Consider the following 17828-nt stretch of genomic DNA (forward strand, 5'->3'; position numbering starts at 1 on the left):
TAATACTGCAGATTTGGACTTCTACGTAGCTAGCTATTAAAGCAATCACCAGACCATTGCAAAGGCATAAAGGAAGTGAAGGTCAAATCACTGGCAGTGAATTCTAGCTTGCTGCAGTAATCTAAAAGGCAATGCTGGCTGAAAGAGGTACCACTTGCGGTGTACATGATGCACCAAAGAAAGCAAGGGGCTGACACAATTGAAAAGATACAGTGATTTTTAAATCTGCTGTTACAACTTTGCTTATTTAAAGTTGAATTAATTAGTGTTCCTACAAAAAGATCAGTCTTTTTCACTCAGTATTTCAGTCATTGAATTCCATATCTCAATGTAGCTTAAAACATCTTTTGCACCTTCAAATCCTATTTCTTTATTGCAATTCTATGTGTTTTTATCAAAGAATTTATCTAGTTATTTTTAATGTTTATTTAGTTGTAACTGGAATTTTGTGTTGGTTTTGTTTATGAATGTTCATGGGGAGTGTTTAAGATAGAAAATCATGCATAAAAAGTCTCCAGATGTCCTCAGTTTTACTCTTTGTTCCAGCTTAGGGTCTTTGTACAAGTGTGGGTGAATACTTTGCCAGAGAAAAGTTGTGAGTTTGAAGTTGATGCTTTTTACAGAAAATAGCAATTTCTTTTTTCCTGTTTAGCTCACTGGAAAGTTTCTATAACCCTAAATAAATCTTTAATTTCTATTGTAAAAGCTAAAATTAAGCACTCATTTTTTTGAGCATAAGTCTGAGTCCTTCAGTAAGCTCTTTGTGCCTTTGTAATGGTTAAGATAAAGGTCACATTTTTTTGTATCCAGTGAGATGGATGTGTTTTAAATCATCATCACAGTAGACCTATTTTTTTTCCTGAAAATGTTTAGGATGGAAAAGTAAGGATATTTTCTTTAAGTCCACTTTCAAAATTTTACAGATTAGCTTTATTAACGCTTATTTCTTTGGCAGCAAATGTTATATAGCATGAACAGATTTTGGTTTAATTTCTTAAAATCAGTTTTAATGCTTCATGCTAAATTTGTGCTTCTTCTGTATTTGCTCTCCAGAAGACAATGTTTCTGAGAGAGTACATGCTGTATGGAAGCTCTCCTCCTGAGATATGCAGATATATTTAGAAATATCATCAGATCTCAAAGACTGGTCAATGCAGACATCCTAACAGTTTCACCTCGGTGTTCTTGTAAACTTAGCTCTCCTCAGCCTGTATTTAAGAAGGAACTCTCATAGTGGTTTCTTTCTCAGGACGGTGGAAAAGTCTTATACAACTGATCAGACCTTGAGCTATGGCCTCTCACTGTTGGTAGGCACTGCCTGGCACATCAAAATTCACTGCTGTAAATGTCCTCAAGTAGTTATTTAGCATATGAGGTATGAGCATATTTGGGACTGGATCAGGTCAAAGCTTTAAAGTGGTATATCACAGTCCTTTCGAGTTTGAATTTGGACCTAGAAGTGTATGACTTTTAAAAGGAGCTCAGAAGTGTATCTGCAGCAATGAAGGCTGACTGCACACTGGACAGAATCAGTACACCTAGCAGGTTAAATTGAGTGATTGTTCCCCTTTTTGGCACTTCAGATGCTGCAGTTGGAGCAGGGCCCAATTCTTACGCACCCCAGTATAAGAAACACAGACAAATTGGACCATGTCCAGAGGATGGCCACCAAGATGGGCAGGGTACTGAAGTATATGATGCACAAGGAGACACTGTAGAGACCTGAATTTGTTCAGCCTGAGGCTGAGGAAGCCAAGAGGAGAACAGAGCTAATTGCTGTCCTCAGCTGCTTAATGGGTCATTACAGCCAGATGGAGCCAGACTGTTAATGGACATGCACAGTGTAAGGACAGAAGGGAACAGATAGATGTTGCAGCAAGGGAAATTTCAATTAGATTTGAGGTATAAACTCTTCATTGTGACGGTAGTCAAACCCTGGAACAGTTGCCCAGAGTGACTGTTAATTCTCCTTCCTGGTGGATTTTCAAAACTTGAGCAGGCAATGCCTTGAGAAATGTAAGGTTACTTAGGTAGTATTCTTCTGCTTTGAGGGATAAAAAACTACCCAGGCAAAAATGTCTCCTCCAATACATACTGTTCTGAGTTGGTAAACATCACTGACTTTCTGTGTTAGGACACCTAGTCAAGTCTTGCCCAGATGTGGATACATCCTCTTAAAATTATTACATGTTTTTGTAGACCCTTTGTATTTCAAACCACCTCCTTAAATTTGTTTGTCAAGACAAATCCCCACTCCATTTAGATGCTTTCAAAATCTGAGTCCTATGTGAAAGAAAAAAAAAAATAGAGTGAAAGAAATAAATTTAACCTTCAGTGTACCAGAGTATGTGATACACTCTATACCTGTACAGTCCTATACTATATTTTTTGCTATCTATCTATTTGGTTCTTTGTTATATCATACTCAGCTTGGATTTGTACCATTTTTATTTGTTCTTATGAGGCTCTGAGAGTATTGGTGAAATCTCTTAAAATGAGCAAAAGGAAAGAATATTGAGGAAAAAAAAGGGATGGAAAATAGAGGAATGATGATATATAGCCTGGGTAGTTTTGCACTAGTGTACAATTGACCCTGAGTTGAACTCCATTGACACTTGCATTGGCTCCAGAGGGCTTTTTGGAGCAAGAAAGGTGCAGGCTGTCTTCAGTTTTGTATTTCACATCACCCTCATGGGTCATCACTACAATTTTTGATCATCACCCTTACCCTCCTTAGTATTTTTCAAAAGCATGCTACAATGTCATTAGGGGGTGGAAAGTTTCTTAACCTTGTTTGCGAGGAGTATGACTCACTTTAACCTTCAACATCACTAGAAAATGAGAAAAATGGAAAGAAATACAAATGGATTTGCTCGATATAAACCTATCACCTGGTTGTTTTTGGACTCATTTGGGATATTTAGACTCTCCACTTGGATACTGTGCATTTGAAATGTGTATCAGAAGCGTGCTAAAGCACACCCTTTTTATTACTGTGTTTATGGCTGCTCCTTTGATAAGAAAGTGTTTGTGTCCAGATGACCAAGAGAAACATTTTTTATTTCTTGAGTGGCTAATATTTTGGTTTTTATTGCTTCAGTTATTTTTGGTTTCCTGTGAAAATATCTGATTTTCTAATCCCATATTTTTTTTTTTTTTTTAAATCTCTTTTGGTTTGGTTAATGTGTAAACTCCATATGGAGAAGGATCTGATGTGCAAATACTGTGAATAGGTTCTGGCATTGCTTTGAGCATGAACCTTATATTTTTATCTGGGGAAAATAATGGTCTCTTAATGGTCGCTTTATGCATTTGGTTGGATGTCAGTTCATTTGCTCAAAAATATATGAAGTTTGCTGCCAGGCTGTTTGCTGCAGGTTGATTTACTTCAGCTTTAGGCTCACTCTATTTTAAGAATGGCTATTCTGTTTATATTTAAAGTTCATTCTGTAGCTTCAGTTCTCAGGACTACTCATTTCCCTTGCTCTGTCTTTCCCAGTATAGCCCAGCTGCTGGTCTCTCACAGGCAGCTGGGTTATTTCCTATTGTATTTTCCCTATTCTCCAAAACTTTAGTAGCTATTTGATTTTCCTAACCTCAAGGCCCAGCCCTAGGCAGTAAAAGGGCTTTAGCTATAAATACCACAGCTGAAAGGAAGTATTCAAGAAAGCTGAAATTGCAAATGCAGGGGAATCTCATCTTGAGAATGGTCATACAATGATCTGCAGTGAGAGGCAGGCAGGAAAATAGGCTCTTGTGTTTGTAGAAATAGTTTCAAATAAATTAAATGCATTTATTTACTATATACACAACAACTCTAAACAATTGTTGTGTTTATATTTTTCAGCATGTTCTGCATGGTGAAGCGACTTATTTTTCTGAGTAAACACATGAACCACAGAAAAACCAAACAAGTTTCAGGATGGTCAGATGCTTACCTATAGATATCCAAATGTAGTTTCCTTTTGATTGAATTAATTTTTATTTCCTCTATGGCTGTTCATGGAAATGGGCCCAAACAATATCTAAGTGCAGAAATACGTGCTTTTATCTCCTATTGTGCCATTTGTCATCATTCATAATACTAAAAGAAATACAGTGTTTTGGTGTGGTGTCATTTTAATTATTTTTACCACTTCATAGTTTCAAACAAAAAGTTGTAAAATACACTTTGAATGCTTTGTGGATTTAGTTTACATGGATTACTTTAATAGGGATTGTACTGCAAAAGTGCATCAATAAAGCATCTTTGACTTATTTTCATTTTTATGATGGCAACTGATCCAGGTACCTGTAGTCAAATTTATGTTCAAAAGGATGAGTGACATATCATTTGAGTCAAGAAAATAGTGCTGCCTTAAATTGGGCCAATAGAAATATAAGAGATTGTCAACAGGTAAATATTTCACTGTATCAGGCAGTCAAAGGGTTTTGGTTATGAAGTGTATTCAGTGTGGGACACTTATAACTTTAGGATATGGCTAAGCTGGAGAACAGCAAAGACAAGTATTGCACACCATGACTGAGAGAAAAATTGAGGAATTAGAACAGAGAAAAAAAGATTAAGGAAATGAGTATCAGTTAGATCCTACTATTTTTTCCTCTGAGTGCATTAAACATTTTATTCTCCACCTGCATATGGAGGATTTTATTCCCTGTCATTGGAGGCTTTAGGGCACATTTTAGGAAAAAAGTCTGTAGGAAAAATGGGCTTTGTAGAAGAAAAGGCTAGTTGGTTTTTATAGATGTCTCTCAGTACCTCACCTAAATGGGTGACTGAACATGGAGCAGGACATCTCCAAAGGATTTGCTCTAGCATCAGTGTGGAACAAAGTGGATATTGTGAATGGATAATCTCAGTGGACATAATAAAATCTTGCAGTTTATCCTACAGGTCTGTCACACTGATGTTTCAGCAGATAATTCTGTGGAATGGTGAGATACCAACAGGAGGAAAAAGATAAAATAGATAAAAGGTGTAGGAGAAAAAATACACATGAGGAAAGAGAATGGAAAACATAGTTCATACTTTCAGCTTTTATCGGTGCTATTATAGCCATGTTTAGATACAAATATTGGATTAAACTCCTTAAAATTAATTGGTTTCACAGTTCAGCCTTAAATCATGCTTTGCTTTTCAGCTGCACTAAATCTCAATGTAGTGCATGGCTACTTTGTCTTCTTGAGTGCCACAGAGCTCTGTTTCATTAACATCAGTAAAATGATGTAGAGTCTCATGACATAGGGTGCTGATGAAAATGTTGAAACAGTTGTGTTTCTTGCCTTTAGAACAAAAATCTAAAGAATTATCTGCTAAATTTCCTCTTGGAAACGGATATTATTATTATTATTATTATTATTATTATTATTATTATTATTATTATTATTTTGCCTAAGTGAATAGGGGAAAGGGAAACTGACTTGTTTCATGTGAGGCAAACCAAAATTCCATATTTCTCTGTGAAACAAAAATAATTTCTAGTTTTTCTCTTCTGCATGGAACTCTGGATTCACATAGGCAGTGATATTCAGTAATTGTATCTATTGTATCTATATTTATATATATATTCTATATATAATATATATCTATATCTATATCTATATAATATATCTATATTGTATCTGTAGCAGAGCTATCTGCTTTTTTTTGGCCAATCAGTAAATAGATCCAGTGGGGGTAAAAAGGAAAAGCAAATAGAGAAATATAAGCAATAGGTAACATACATATCTCTAATTGAAATTTAAAACAATATGGGAAGAGCTATGTAGGGTATTTAGAAGCATCAGATGAAAAGAGAAACAGAAAGGCCTGTTACATAAATGAAGGGGAGATACAGAGCTGGGTATGTGGTATATTCAGAAGTGCTGACCTCACGCGTTTTCTGAATGCAGTGCTGAGGTGACAAGTTATCCCCAGCACTGTTTCTCACCTTTGCATATTATTTCTCACAGTATTGTCACTTCCATAAAACCTGGTCAAAATTATCCAGATTGAACTCCATAATCTGGATAAACCCCTGTTGAATGCTTAGTGTGCAGTAAAGTATAGTGTGAAATACCATCCAGTATTTTCTTTAATTAAAACTATTACTGATATGTTGTGTATCAATCTTATTTCATTATATAGCCTGCATGGATGATTTGAATTGCAATTTTTTTAATGGCAATTTTGTATATTTCACATGGCCCTTTTAATGTTTTCCTTACTGTACTTCTTTATAGTAGATTTGATGGTAATTGCACCAGCATACAAGAAAGGTATATACAAAGAACAGAATGTTAACGTGTTTAGCAGAATAATTTATTTGCACTCTAATTTAAAATTAAATGTTGAACTCCACTTTTTTTTATAAATAATGTTGGCATTTATATGTCTGGGTTTATTATTTTTAATTATTCTTATCATTTAAATTAGACAAGAAAAACTATAAAAATGAAATAAGTTTCATAATATTTGGAGAGAAAAAAGATATTGTGTTTCCATGGTAAATTTATTTCTTCATAGGATCTTTCTTATGACCTATTTTGTCAGCAAGTTCTTGTATCTGGGAACATTATTTCTGTTAGCTAGACAATTTCAAAATGACAGAGTGAGATTAATAATATGAATACAGGTTTTCCTTGTTCTATTGATTTATTGGGTCCTAAATCTCTGAACACTCACCTATATTAGTCATTTTACTATTGAGAGCTATGACAAAAAGTTACTCAGATGGATGAGTGTTTTCTTGAAGGAGCATCTTTGTTAAATGCAATTGATTAGCAACATACAACAAAGACTACCTCCTGTGAAAGTATCACTATAATACTTTGGACGGATCAGATATTTACAGACATAATCCATTACTAGGAATTGTGCAAGGGAGAGGCTTAAGAAATCTCTTTGTCTGAAATATGGTCATGTTCCTGCTTTTATTTCATCCACTTCAACATTTTATCCAGCATGGGTATAGAAAAGTTACTTGCACGAGGCCATAATTTCACATACATTAGCACTGCTATAATAGGTGAGAGACTTGGATCAGGGAACTCATCTCATTAGGACTTGATATACTAGTTTATTTTTTCTGAATGAACATGAATACCAAGCTGCACATGGGTGGATAGATGCATTGTTATCAGGTGAAGTGTGTGCTGGCCTATGTCAGCACAAGTATGATTAGCAAGCTGTCGAGGTTATTACTTCCCTCTGGTGCTGGTGAGGCTGATGGCACATGGAGTACTGTGTTCCCTGCTTCCACAAGCATAGGGAGAAAAGGGAGGACCCTTTTCAACAACAAAGGACCCTCTTCCAGAGCAGTTGAAAGAGATGGGCTTATTTAGTCTATTGGGGTGAAGACCCATAGTGGGCTACATGAAGGAGAGTTACACCCAGGATGGAGCAAAAGTCACTTTGGCAATGCTGGGTGATATAATAAGGAAGAATGGTCACAAACTGCAGACCAAGAGATTCAAATACAGCTTAATGAGGCTGATGCAGCACTGGTGCAGGCTGCTCACTGAGGTTGTGGAATCTCCATCCTCGGTGACTTTCAGGACTTGACTGTTAAGCCCCAGCGGAGTTGAAGTTGTATTGGCAAAAGCCCTTCTCTGCTCTCAGTGGGAGGCTGAACTAGTTAATCTCAGAGGTCACCTATAATAAACACTCCTCTTTTGGAGCAAATGTTATTATGAAGTCTAAGACCTTTTAAAACATTAAAAAAATGGGTAATTTAAAAAAAGGTGACTTCTTGATTTTGATTTCATGCTATATAAATTTCTAAGGCAGATTAGGTGGCTGTTTCTTTACTCTCATTGGTAAATTTTTTGAGGCTAGTTTAGATTTTGCTGATACACTCAATTAATGCTGATACTCAACTTTGGGTGAGATGGATCTAAGCCTAAACAACGTAATTTCACCTGATGGAACGGCGTACTGTTGTCATGTCCTTCATTGTTGTCATCTTCTCCCAGAACAGAAATTAAAATTAGAAAAAATTTCAATTAATACAGGTGTTTAGCATTGAGCCATCTTCCAGAAAGATCTTTTCTACCAACATACAGCAACTTCACTACAGAGAAAAAAAGTTAAAATATATGGCAAATCATAGCTTCTTAACAGAATTTTCAGATTTCTTATATTTCCATATAATGTAAATCTACAAATAATTGAGTGCCATGTGTGTGTTTTATGTGTTGTCATTTTAGAAACTGAGGGCATGCAGTCTCTCAACAATGGCCATAGAATGTACAGATCTAAACAGACTATACAGAGAAGTAATTATTTCTGTCTCTCTCACACAGGCTCGGTGGAAAGCAGGGCTCTGTACAACCTCCTTGTCACGTTATTTACATGCCTACTAGAACTGGTTGTGTTTTTATTTGTCACTCAACCTGTATGTGTCAAGCACAATGACAAGGGTATCTAGTCTCCCCACCCCAGTGGCAAACTACAGCAGAGAAATTAATAAACAGAGACTTACTGATGAATTATCCACATCCACAAATTCTGCTTCTTAGCAGGATAAAGACAGATGTGCTGCTGTCAGTTTGAAATGATTCCCAGCTGCTGGAAGGCATAAAAACAAAATCCCCACATGAAGTCTCCTCTGGCATGCTGAGATAGGGGGACACCTGGGTTGCCCACAGATACGGGACCCTAAATAAACATCTGAAAAAAGTCCAAAAAAGCAGTAGTCTGGCAAGGATGGTGCTGACACCTCTCTAGCTTTTGACAGCTTTCTGGCACTAGTCATAGTTGCAAGCCCTGTTTTGCGGATAGACTATCTAGTATGTTGCAGACTTGTAATATTGGCACTAATTTTTGTTTATGAGGAAAAAGAGGGAAGCTAGTAATTTGTACTGTTGAGTGGGCACATTTGGAAGATGGCGTTAGAAGGCGAAAAATATGTCAGGCAGACTTTGAGTTGTAAAAAACTGGTGAAGAAGTTGTTAGCAGAACATAGAGGATCAAAAAAAGTCAGAAGTTCAGAAGCCAAGTCTCAGCTTACTCTTCCTTATCAATCAGGATAACAAACTACACACAGGCAGACAGCCCATCTCAGTGAAATCTCAGAAAGTCTTTGAATTAAACGTGAAAAAAAGATCTTCTGAGCTGTTTCCTCTGCATCACTTCATGTTGTGGCAAGTGCATTTTTCATTGTGCAGCGGAAGAAACTGGCCTGATTTACCTGTGACCAGGCTTTTCGTGCTCTTGACTGGAGATTTTCTCAAGCCTGCTATTGGAGTGTTGTTTCGAGTTTGCCAGCTCTGCTGGAGACACTGAGTCTGTCAGTACAAACTTTGGTTACTTATGTCATGGTTCTGAACTGCTTTAAATTTCATTCCTTTTCATCACACAAGTTTATGGTGTTCTAAAAGTTGTGATCTACCTATCATCAGCAGAGCTGCCTGGAAAAACTTCTTTTTCCTCATTCCTTTCCCGCATGCATGCCACTGTCTCTAACAGTAGTAAGACCCCAGTGATTAACATGTTTAAAATATATGAAAGATGTAGGGTCAAGTGCCATTACAACAGGGGGTTACTGTGAGACAGCTTCTTATCTGTATGGAGAAAGTACTTCTGAAAATCTGGCAGTGTCACCACAGTGCTACAGAGGTCAATCTGCTCAGTGCATGTGTTTCATATTGTATTTTTCTGACATTTTTTGCCTTTGAGTGAAGATCATAGCTAAGTTAAATCTTCTATCTCTTATTCAAGGTGGAGATAATTTCAGCAAGGTTTTGTAGTGGACTTTTATTTGCCAGGCATGTTAAGCTGCTTTTTTGTACTGATTTTATATTAAAATGTATACAATGTACAAGTGCGTGTGTGTGCCTGCACATATATACATTTACTTCAGCACACTTGTTGCTGTTGGAGATGTCATTTTTCACCTGAGGGTTAAAATGAAGATTTCAGAGATTTGTGATAAAAAATATAGTGTTTCTTGCTTCTAGAAGGAGTTTTACCAGTATATCAGAATTATCTGCCAACATGATTACATACCCTGGGATTTCAATTGATTTTGGTATTTGGATTCTAAACAGTAGCTTTGTTCTACAGCTTGATACTGACTCCTGAAACAACTTGGTCTCAAGAGATACTTCAAAATATTTTCTCCATGTATTTGTACATTATGCAAAATAGATTTTCAGACAACCAATTTCCAAATAGTGGTGTGTGGATAAAATAGTAACTGCACATTTAGAGATTGTATGCTTGTTATGATGGAGTTTTATTTCCTTCATTTCTATACTTGAATGTTTTGCAGAGTGTAAGTGTACATTTGAATGAGTGTTTGACTTCTCTTGCCTAGGAGAACTTGGGAGTCTTTTATGAAAAAGGAATATAACTCTGTAACTATTACTGTTTGCTACCTCCAATAGCAAAATATTAGCAGGTTTAAATTTTTTATTTGAGTGACTGTTGTCACTGCAGTATTGTACATATCAGAACACAAAAAGTCATGTGGAAGCAAAAAGTCCTGCTACATGAATGCAGTCATCTAGAGGCTCTGAAGGTTATATAAATGTAACTAAACATTTATACAGTTCTGTTTTAAAATTCTTCCTGCAAAAATATTTTTATTTTTTAAATTGTTTTGCACCTTTTAAGAAATGTGTGCTGAAAATAGAATTGTATTTTTTGTGCTAACTTTGAGTTCTCTAAGTTTTGTTATATTTGGATATAATTATGATATCCTAAAATAAAGAAATTATAATTTTCTCTTTTTCTCTGCAGAGTCACAGTGTACACTCTGTGGGGAGCCTGAAGGTGAGTGTGTTTTCCTACTAATATTTTTTCAAAGCAGCTAGAGGTGAACACTTCACTTTAATAATATCTGTGTAAAATAGATTGGAAATAGTACATAAGTGATGGAAACATATGAAAGACTTTCTACCCTATGTTAGATACAAAAAATTATTTTAATCAAGCTGAGCACATGTTCCAGGCAGGAAATACCTTAAGGGAGAAATATTCCATTAGAACAAAAACTGAAATATTTACTTCTTGTTTTGTGTGTTGGTAAGCTAATTTGTCAGTAAGTGAGAGTGTAAAGAGAGATTTAAGGACATCAATTTAAGGATGGAAAATATAGAAATTGTACACAAAAGAGAAATGAAAAATATTTTTTGATTAGATATTATATTTACAGGGAGGCTAACATCCTTTAGCAGATGAAGTGAATAAATATTACTTCTGAAATTAAGATAATTAAGTAGAAACTCATGTAGTTTAAATGTGTGCCCACATGACAGTGTTCATTGGTTTGTATCAGGGTTTTTATCAAGTGATTAATGTAATACCAAGATGAGATCCTCCTTTGACTTAAATGAATGCCTAAACAATGAGAATATGATTTTTAAAGTATGTCATTATTGAAAAAAAATCTCTAATTTATTTATTTACTTATTTATTAACATTGTGACTGTTATAAAGAAAACATTAAAAGGTTGACTTAGTTTGAAATCAACCATTGGGAGTCTTTCTAAGGAACAGAGCTCAAAATAGTCAATGTAAATGCTGGAGCAAAGTATATGAACTAAAAAATAAAATTACAGATTCTAGGATGTTCAGAAGGACATTCAGCTTTATGTCTTGAATAGTTACTGAAAAAGAGTTTCAGCTTCTAATGTTTTATAAGTATAGGAGGCACAAGTTATTACAATATGAAGGCTGGAAGTGGAAGCCTTTGAGACCTTGCATCTAGAGAAATAACTCAGTAAATTAAATAATAATTATCTTCTTCTCCTTTGTTATCTACTGACAAAAATTCTTTTAGAATTTTGTTTTGACTCCATTCCTTTAATAAGCAGTCAATTGTTGATTTTTAAATTTTCTTTGTCCTTTATTTGATAAATTTACAATAATACAGATACACATATGAAAAGGAAAAGTGAGATTGGTGTTTGTTTGCCTTTCATTAGATATTTCTCTCCTGATAAGGTTGGCCAACTTTAAAGTTATGCATTGGATTAGTTCTGTTTTATTGTATGCTGTGCCTGCTTTGTAACAATAGTTTTCCTTTCTTTTCATTACTCCTCTTTCATACCTCTTCAGCTTTGCAAATATTAATAAATATATATGGACTTTGTAAAAAGGGAAATAAAAAAAAAAAAAAAAAGTGATATATTTTTGCACATTTACATGACTGAAAACCCACATTCAAAAGACAGTTATATGTAGTACTGTAGGAACAGGCCTCAAGAACATAACACTCCAATTTAGCTGTGCTGAAATGAACTTTCCCAGGAGTGAATGTCTCCTGGATCACCAGTCTCTCCTCTAAAACACAGGATTAGTGGAATGCTAATTATCAATTCTCTGCCTCAATTTTAAAAATATTGATATAACTGTCACCTTAGATTAGTGACAAGACTTAGAATCTGAAGTTTTTTCCCCTGCCAGATTAGCACAAATTCTTATCTAACACTTACCATTCACAGAAGTTTGAGATGTGATTTTGTAATGAAGAAGCAGCTTCTCAGGGGGTATGACCTTGGTTTTCAAAAGGCCATTCTAAGAGAAACTTCCTATCTCTGTTGTATAAACCAAAAAAAAAAAAAAAAAACTAACCAAAAACCCCTCAGAAATATCCTTTTCCTAGAACACTGCGCAATGTTCTATAAATTTTGCTATGGTTCCATAGTACACTAAGAGAAGTGAAGAACTAAAAAATCAAGCTTTTGCAGTGTTCCAAGTGTAATTTCTGACTTTTCTCTGTACACATTTTCAGAAATTTGAGATACTTTACGGCTTTTAGGTTGTTTTTTTTTTGGAATTTGAGGAGAATTCAGAGAGTATTAGTTAAAGTTAGATACTGTTTTCCTCCAAGTTCCTTTTTTCTTCCTCCTTTTCAGATAAAAAAAAAAATAAAAATTTACTAAGTGCCTTAAAGTACTTGAGTATATCAAGGTGAATTTGCAGAATTATAGGACAGACATGCCACAGTGTAGTCTTCCTATGCTCGTTTCCAAAGTGATAAACAGAGATTCATCTGAGAAATAGTAGATGTGGGGAAATCTCCGCAGCTTGGGTGAGAAGAAGACAATGTTTCACATCTTATGTTTTCTGGGCTCCTCTGAAGCTGTTTATACCATTTCTTGAAAGACATGCAGGCAGCTAGGTGTGTTCTGATCACGTCTGGGCTTCTGTAACAGAGGTGACAGAATGGAAGCATTTTGCAAGCCTCGAATTCTGATTGTCAAATTGGTCATCTGTAGTCTCACTGTTCTCCTTACTGTTCATCCTTTTTCTAACCAACTTTCAAAACCAGCAGTTTTGTCCTGGATTATCTCAGTGTCATAAAAACATAAAAACATAAAAACAGGGCTGTGTAAAACAGGGCTCTTCGCTGGGGGCACTTTGCCAAGTTCTTAGCAGTTAGTGCTGCACTGCAGGAAGCAAATGCATTTATCTGCATGCACGTTGCTGCAGAGCTGTGGAACAATGTGCGTGCATCATGTCTATTTTGTAGAGTGAAAACATACCAGATATGGACGGGAGATATAAATTATGAGTACAGATTTCTCATTTCAGTGTTTTGCCTGGGAACTTGTGGTTGTGCAATTAAATGTGTCACATGTTCTCCTTTACGTCCTGTCTAAAGAGAATGAGTGAGACAAAACTGAGGTCTCTGTTTGAGAATGCATCTTTTGTATGAGCTGCAAAGACTTGTGTGTTCTGCTTCAAAAATCATAGGTTTGCTCTGTGTTGATAGTGCACCAGTCACCATTCCTATCACTGTAAGATATTTGAAGACCATCAGGTTTTTTTAAGTATTAGAAGAAGCTAAAATTGCAGAATCCAGTTAACACAGCTACTTCAAGCAGATCCATCTTCTGGAAACACAAGAGCAGCAATATCGTGCTTTCAGAGAGGTGACAACAGCTACATTTGGGGAAGTGATCTGCAGTTGACAGATTATGTCATCATGGTAAACATTGCTGGGTTGTACTTTGCTATATTCCTGCTCAGATTTTGAGTGAGGATGGATGGCATGTTACAGACACGTCTAGCTAAGTCTTTGTGACAGCTGAAGTACTCTTTTAGACACACTGGTGTAGTCATGAGAAGTTTCAGGAGCAGTTATCCCCATAAATCCTCTAGCAGGTATTTCTGCTCTTTCTAAACCTTTGTATTTATTCACAGAAGGTTTTGAAAGGATGATATGATCAAATGTAATTTTCTATATTATCAAGGCAGAAAACAAGTACTTTTGGTGGCAGCTAAGGTTTCATTAGATCACTCTTGTCTTCTCAGAGCTTATACAAATGAAAGATTTTCTTCCAGGCATTTTTAATATCCTTCATAACTCTGGTAGTGTCTTACTCTTTCTGTAGTTTGTCCAGGTAATCCAGATTCTTCCTCAGTGTCTCAGATCTCTTTTGGGCTGTGTTATACACCTACAGTTTGAATTAACTTTGCCCATTATTTTTTGCCAGTAACTAGTGCAAGAACTGGTTGAGGTTGTTAGATTTGCTGTGTTTGTGGCAGCAAATTTTAAATAGTGAGTCTTTTAATTAGTAAAATAAATATTCTATGCAAAAGGAGCACTTGGATGAGTCTTATTTTTTAGTGTCTCACATTGCACACTGGGGTTTTTATCCTAAACTTGTTCTTCTGTTAAGTTAAACAGTTAATAGTTCATACAGCCATAGATACTGAATGACTCCAAATGTCAAAAGATTCAGAAATTTCTCACAATTATATTTTATCTGATAATAAATCCATTTGTCAAAAGATTAAGATGATTTTTTTTTTCTGTTGATTTAAATTTTGAACTCGGATGCCCACATAATTTTGTCTTTCTCTGAGAAAAAATGAGTTTGTTCAATTTTTTTATCAGTTCCAAGAGTGCTAGCATATGTCACAGATTTATCCTTACAGAAGTTTATGTCAATTACTTGCAGGAGGATTTTCAATATGATAAATAGTGGAAAATGAATTTAAATAATTTTAATCCTTTATTTAGTAAAAGAAGTTTTGAATGTTCTGAAATAAAAATAAATTGTACTGTTTAATTTTATTTGCTCACAAGATGCATAAAATATTCTGTGTAATTTGGGAAATATAAGAAATGTCACTGAATATTTGACAGTAACAACAAAAAACTCTATATTCCTTGATGAAAAAAAAATTATTTTTCAGATATGTCAGTGTTACAGAGATGTATTTATTTCAGGTGCTATCAGCTTTGGTGCCATTTGTGCTCTGGTCAATGCTAGTGTGTTGGAGTTTGGGGGGAAAGAAGTCTATTTTTTCCTTTGTTTTCTTGGCCTGTTTTATTTTCTTTGGTTGGTTTTTTTTTGTTTTGTTTTGATTTCATTTTTCTTATTTAGATAAAGGATCTGGAGAGTAGGTAGATCAAAAAATACCCTAAACTTGTCAATATGTCTTAATATTGATGATGTTCCGTCTGTGTAGTTCTGGCTCTGAATATAAACATTTCCCTTGATATCTCATGGATAACTATTGCAGGCATATTAATAACTCTCATTATTAATACATTCTTATTAATAATAAGAATTTACTTAATCTTCATTTTGCTAATCGTAACATTTAGTAATCTACACTGAGATCTGACAGTTTTGCCACTGCATATTTTTGTTCTGTATATGTACTATGAAATACTTAAATAGATTATGGTTCCCACTGTGAACATAATAATAATTCGCAATTATTACCTGAAGTGATTGACATAATGCTGAGTCCATTCAACTATTTATAAAAATTTTATGTAAATATAGGGTCAAGATCTTCAATCTTTCTGCTTTGATTTATTTGTACACCAACACCTTGATTTTCATGAACAGACACAGTTGTGTGCCTGGGTGAACTTCCTTCCTAGCATTTAAATAATGATAAATGAAATTACATTACTGGTCATATGAAACCTCCTCCTGATCCAAGTATTGTTAATAAACATTTTTTAACACTTTAGTTGCTACTCTCAAAGTCATTTTGATTTGTTATTTTGATAGAAACTTTTTCAAGTTTCACAGAATTGTATTGCTGTTGTACATTATTGGGTAGTCTGTAAATATTGAACTATTTTTTTACAAAAACAGGCAAGTTAGTTACACTATACATTTTTAAAACTAACTTGCAAAATTTGGAGATTGTATGAACCTAAATATTTTTTAATCTCTTTCCCACTGGGCTAAAATGTGTGATTCTACCAATTAATTTCTTTAGGATACCCAGTTAGAGTATGTTCACAATGGGCATTATTTCTGAAAGGTGCTGTGTTTTATATGAAGAGCTGTGATGTGTATCATGACTTTTAGGAAGAGTTATAGTATTTTTTTTCTTCAAACAATGTTGAACCACAGGTTGCTGCTGCATTTTCATGTTGCCTGCATTTAGGCAGACAGCAAAAGCTGTTTACAGTGCGTCTGCTAAAGATTTAGTTGCTGAAAAAGCTCTCAGTGTCTGGCTATACTTAAAATATTTGAAGATTAAATTTTGAACCATCATATTTATATAGTTTAAGAAGTTATATATGACATTTTAAAAATTAATAATTTTGTCTATAAATAGTAACAAAGCTTCCCCCTTTATCTAGTTGAATTGAAATAGAGAATGGTATATTCAGAAGCCTTGGTCCTATGTAAACTGAGTGTGAAATATGGTGATACTAATTTTCTTATCACAAGTAATCTTGTGGTTACTTAAGATAGACATATTTAAAGAAACAAATCTCATTTTTCTTTAAGAAAATAAATTATTTTCTTTAATAAAGTGTGCCAAGCCTTCACTTAATGTATATTTGGAATAAATTATTTTAATTCTTCAGCTCTTTTTACTTCTCATATGTACAGGAAACAGCTGTACTGAAAACTACAATGTTATTCTTGTTTTCTTCGTCTACTGATCCACTCCCCTGAGTTTTGCAAACCAGAAAAAGAAAAAAAAAACTGATTTAATTTAGATAAATAGGATGTAATCCCAAATGCACATTCATTTCACATTGTTGTGATTAAACAAACAAACAAAACCAAAGACAAGGACCATCTTATCTCTTTTTCTCCAATATGACTGAATAAGCGAAAAGTTGATTAGATTTCTGGGGATGAGGGGAGAAAAGCTGGCCTCCAAGGCTGTAGTCAGCACACACTTAAGGCTTCATACAGCATTAGGAATGTGAATATTTCCTCTACTAACAGTGGATGAAGTTGCAAATGTAATTTATTCCTATAGGAGAATAAATTGTCTCAGGTCTGCTGTGTTTGCTGGAGGGGAGGCCATTGTGAGTAAGGTCAGTGCAGCCTAGAAGATGCTGATATTTTAAATTAACCTTTGCATAGAAGTAGATATGGATAAATGTACAGTTCTTGCTTCCATTTCTCTTATTTTGTTAACTGTTTAGCACATTTTCATATTACATTCAATGTCCTGTTTTGAGTACTTGTTCTTATGTCAGATTTGTCTGCTGAATGTTAATTTCTGCAGAAGGACCTTCCTCTTAAAGATGCTCTTTTAGAAGTATGTCTCATAAATGAGAACTTTTGTAGTGTGAACTGCCTGTGCTGTCCCTTAGCTTCTAATTTCCATGCTCTGCAGTTCAACTGTAATGCTTCTTTGTATGCATACATAGCAGAACTCTTTCTGTTGAACAGTAATGTCTACAGAATATTGCCTTCAGCTTCTATCATACTTTATGGTTTAGAAACATACTTCTGCATCTTTGTAGGATAAGAAACATGGTGGATTTCTAACTAAATATAAGGATTTATTATTTTTTTTAAAGGTGGCACATTTCAACATTCATTCCTAATTTTATTTACTATTGATTTGACCTGGTAAAGCTGATATTATGGGCCAGTTTTTTGGTGGTTTTTTG

The 17828-nt window shown here is 34.8% G+C and overlaps 1 protein-coding gene across 29 annotated transcripts in view; it reads left to right on the forward strand.

Moving 5' to 3' along the window:
* DLGAP2 (DLG associated protein 2) overlaps window positions 1-17828 on the forward strand; it is a 443370-nt gene that overhangs the window by 204584 nt on the left and 220958 nt on the right. For 27 of the 29 annotated variants that reach the window (XM_086876001.1, XM_086875999.1, XM_086875978.1 and 24 more), the window contains one exon: window positions 10724-10756. The exons of the other annotated variants lie outside the window; for them this stretch is intronic. Coding sequence is in view for 20 of the 27 variants with exons in the window: in XM_086875978.1 (XP_086732104.1) it covers window positions 10724-10756 (33 nt within the window). In the remaining 7 variants the exon portion in view is untranslated. The remainder of the gene's footprint in view (window positions 1-10723; window positions 10757-17828) is intronic. 29 annotated transcript variants of the gene reach the window in all.

This window comes from Cyanistes caeruleus, chromosome 2 (genome assembly GCF_971803275.1).
Source record: "Cyanistes caeruleus chromosome 2, bCyaCae1.hap1.1, whole genome shotgun sequence".
NCBI lineage: Eukaryota > Metazoa > Chordata > Aves > Passeriformes > Paridae > Cyanistes > Cyanistes caeruleus.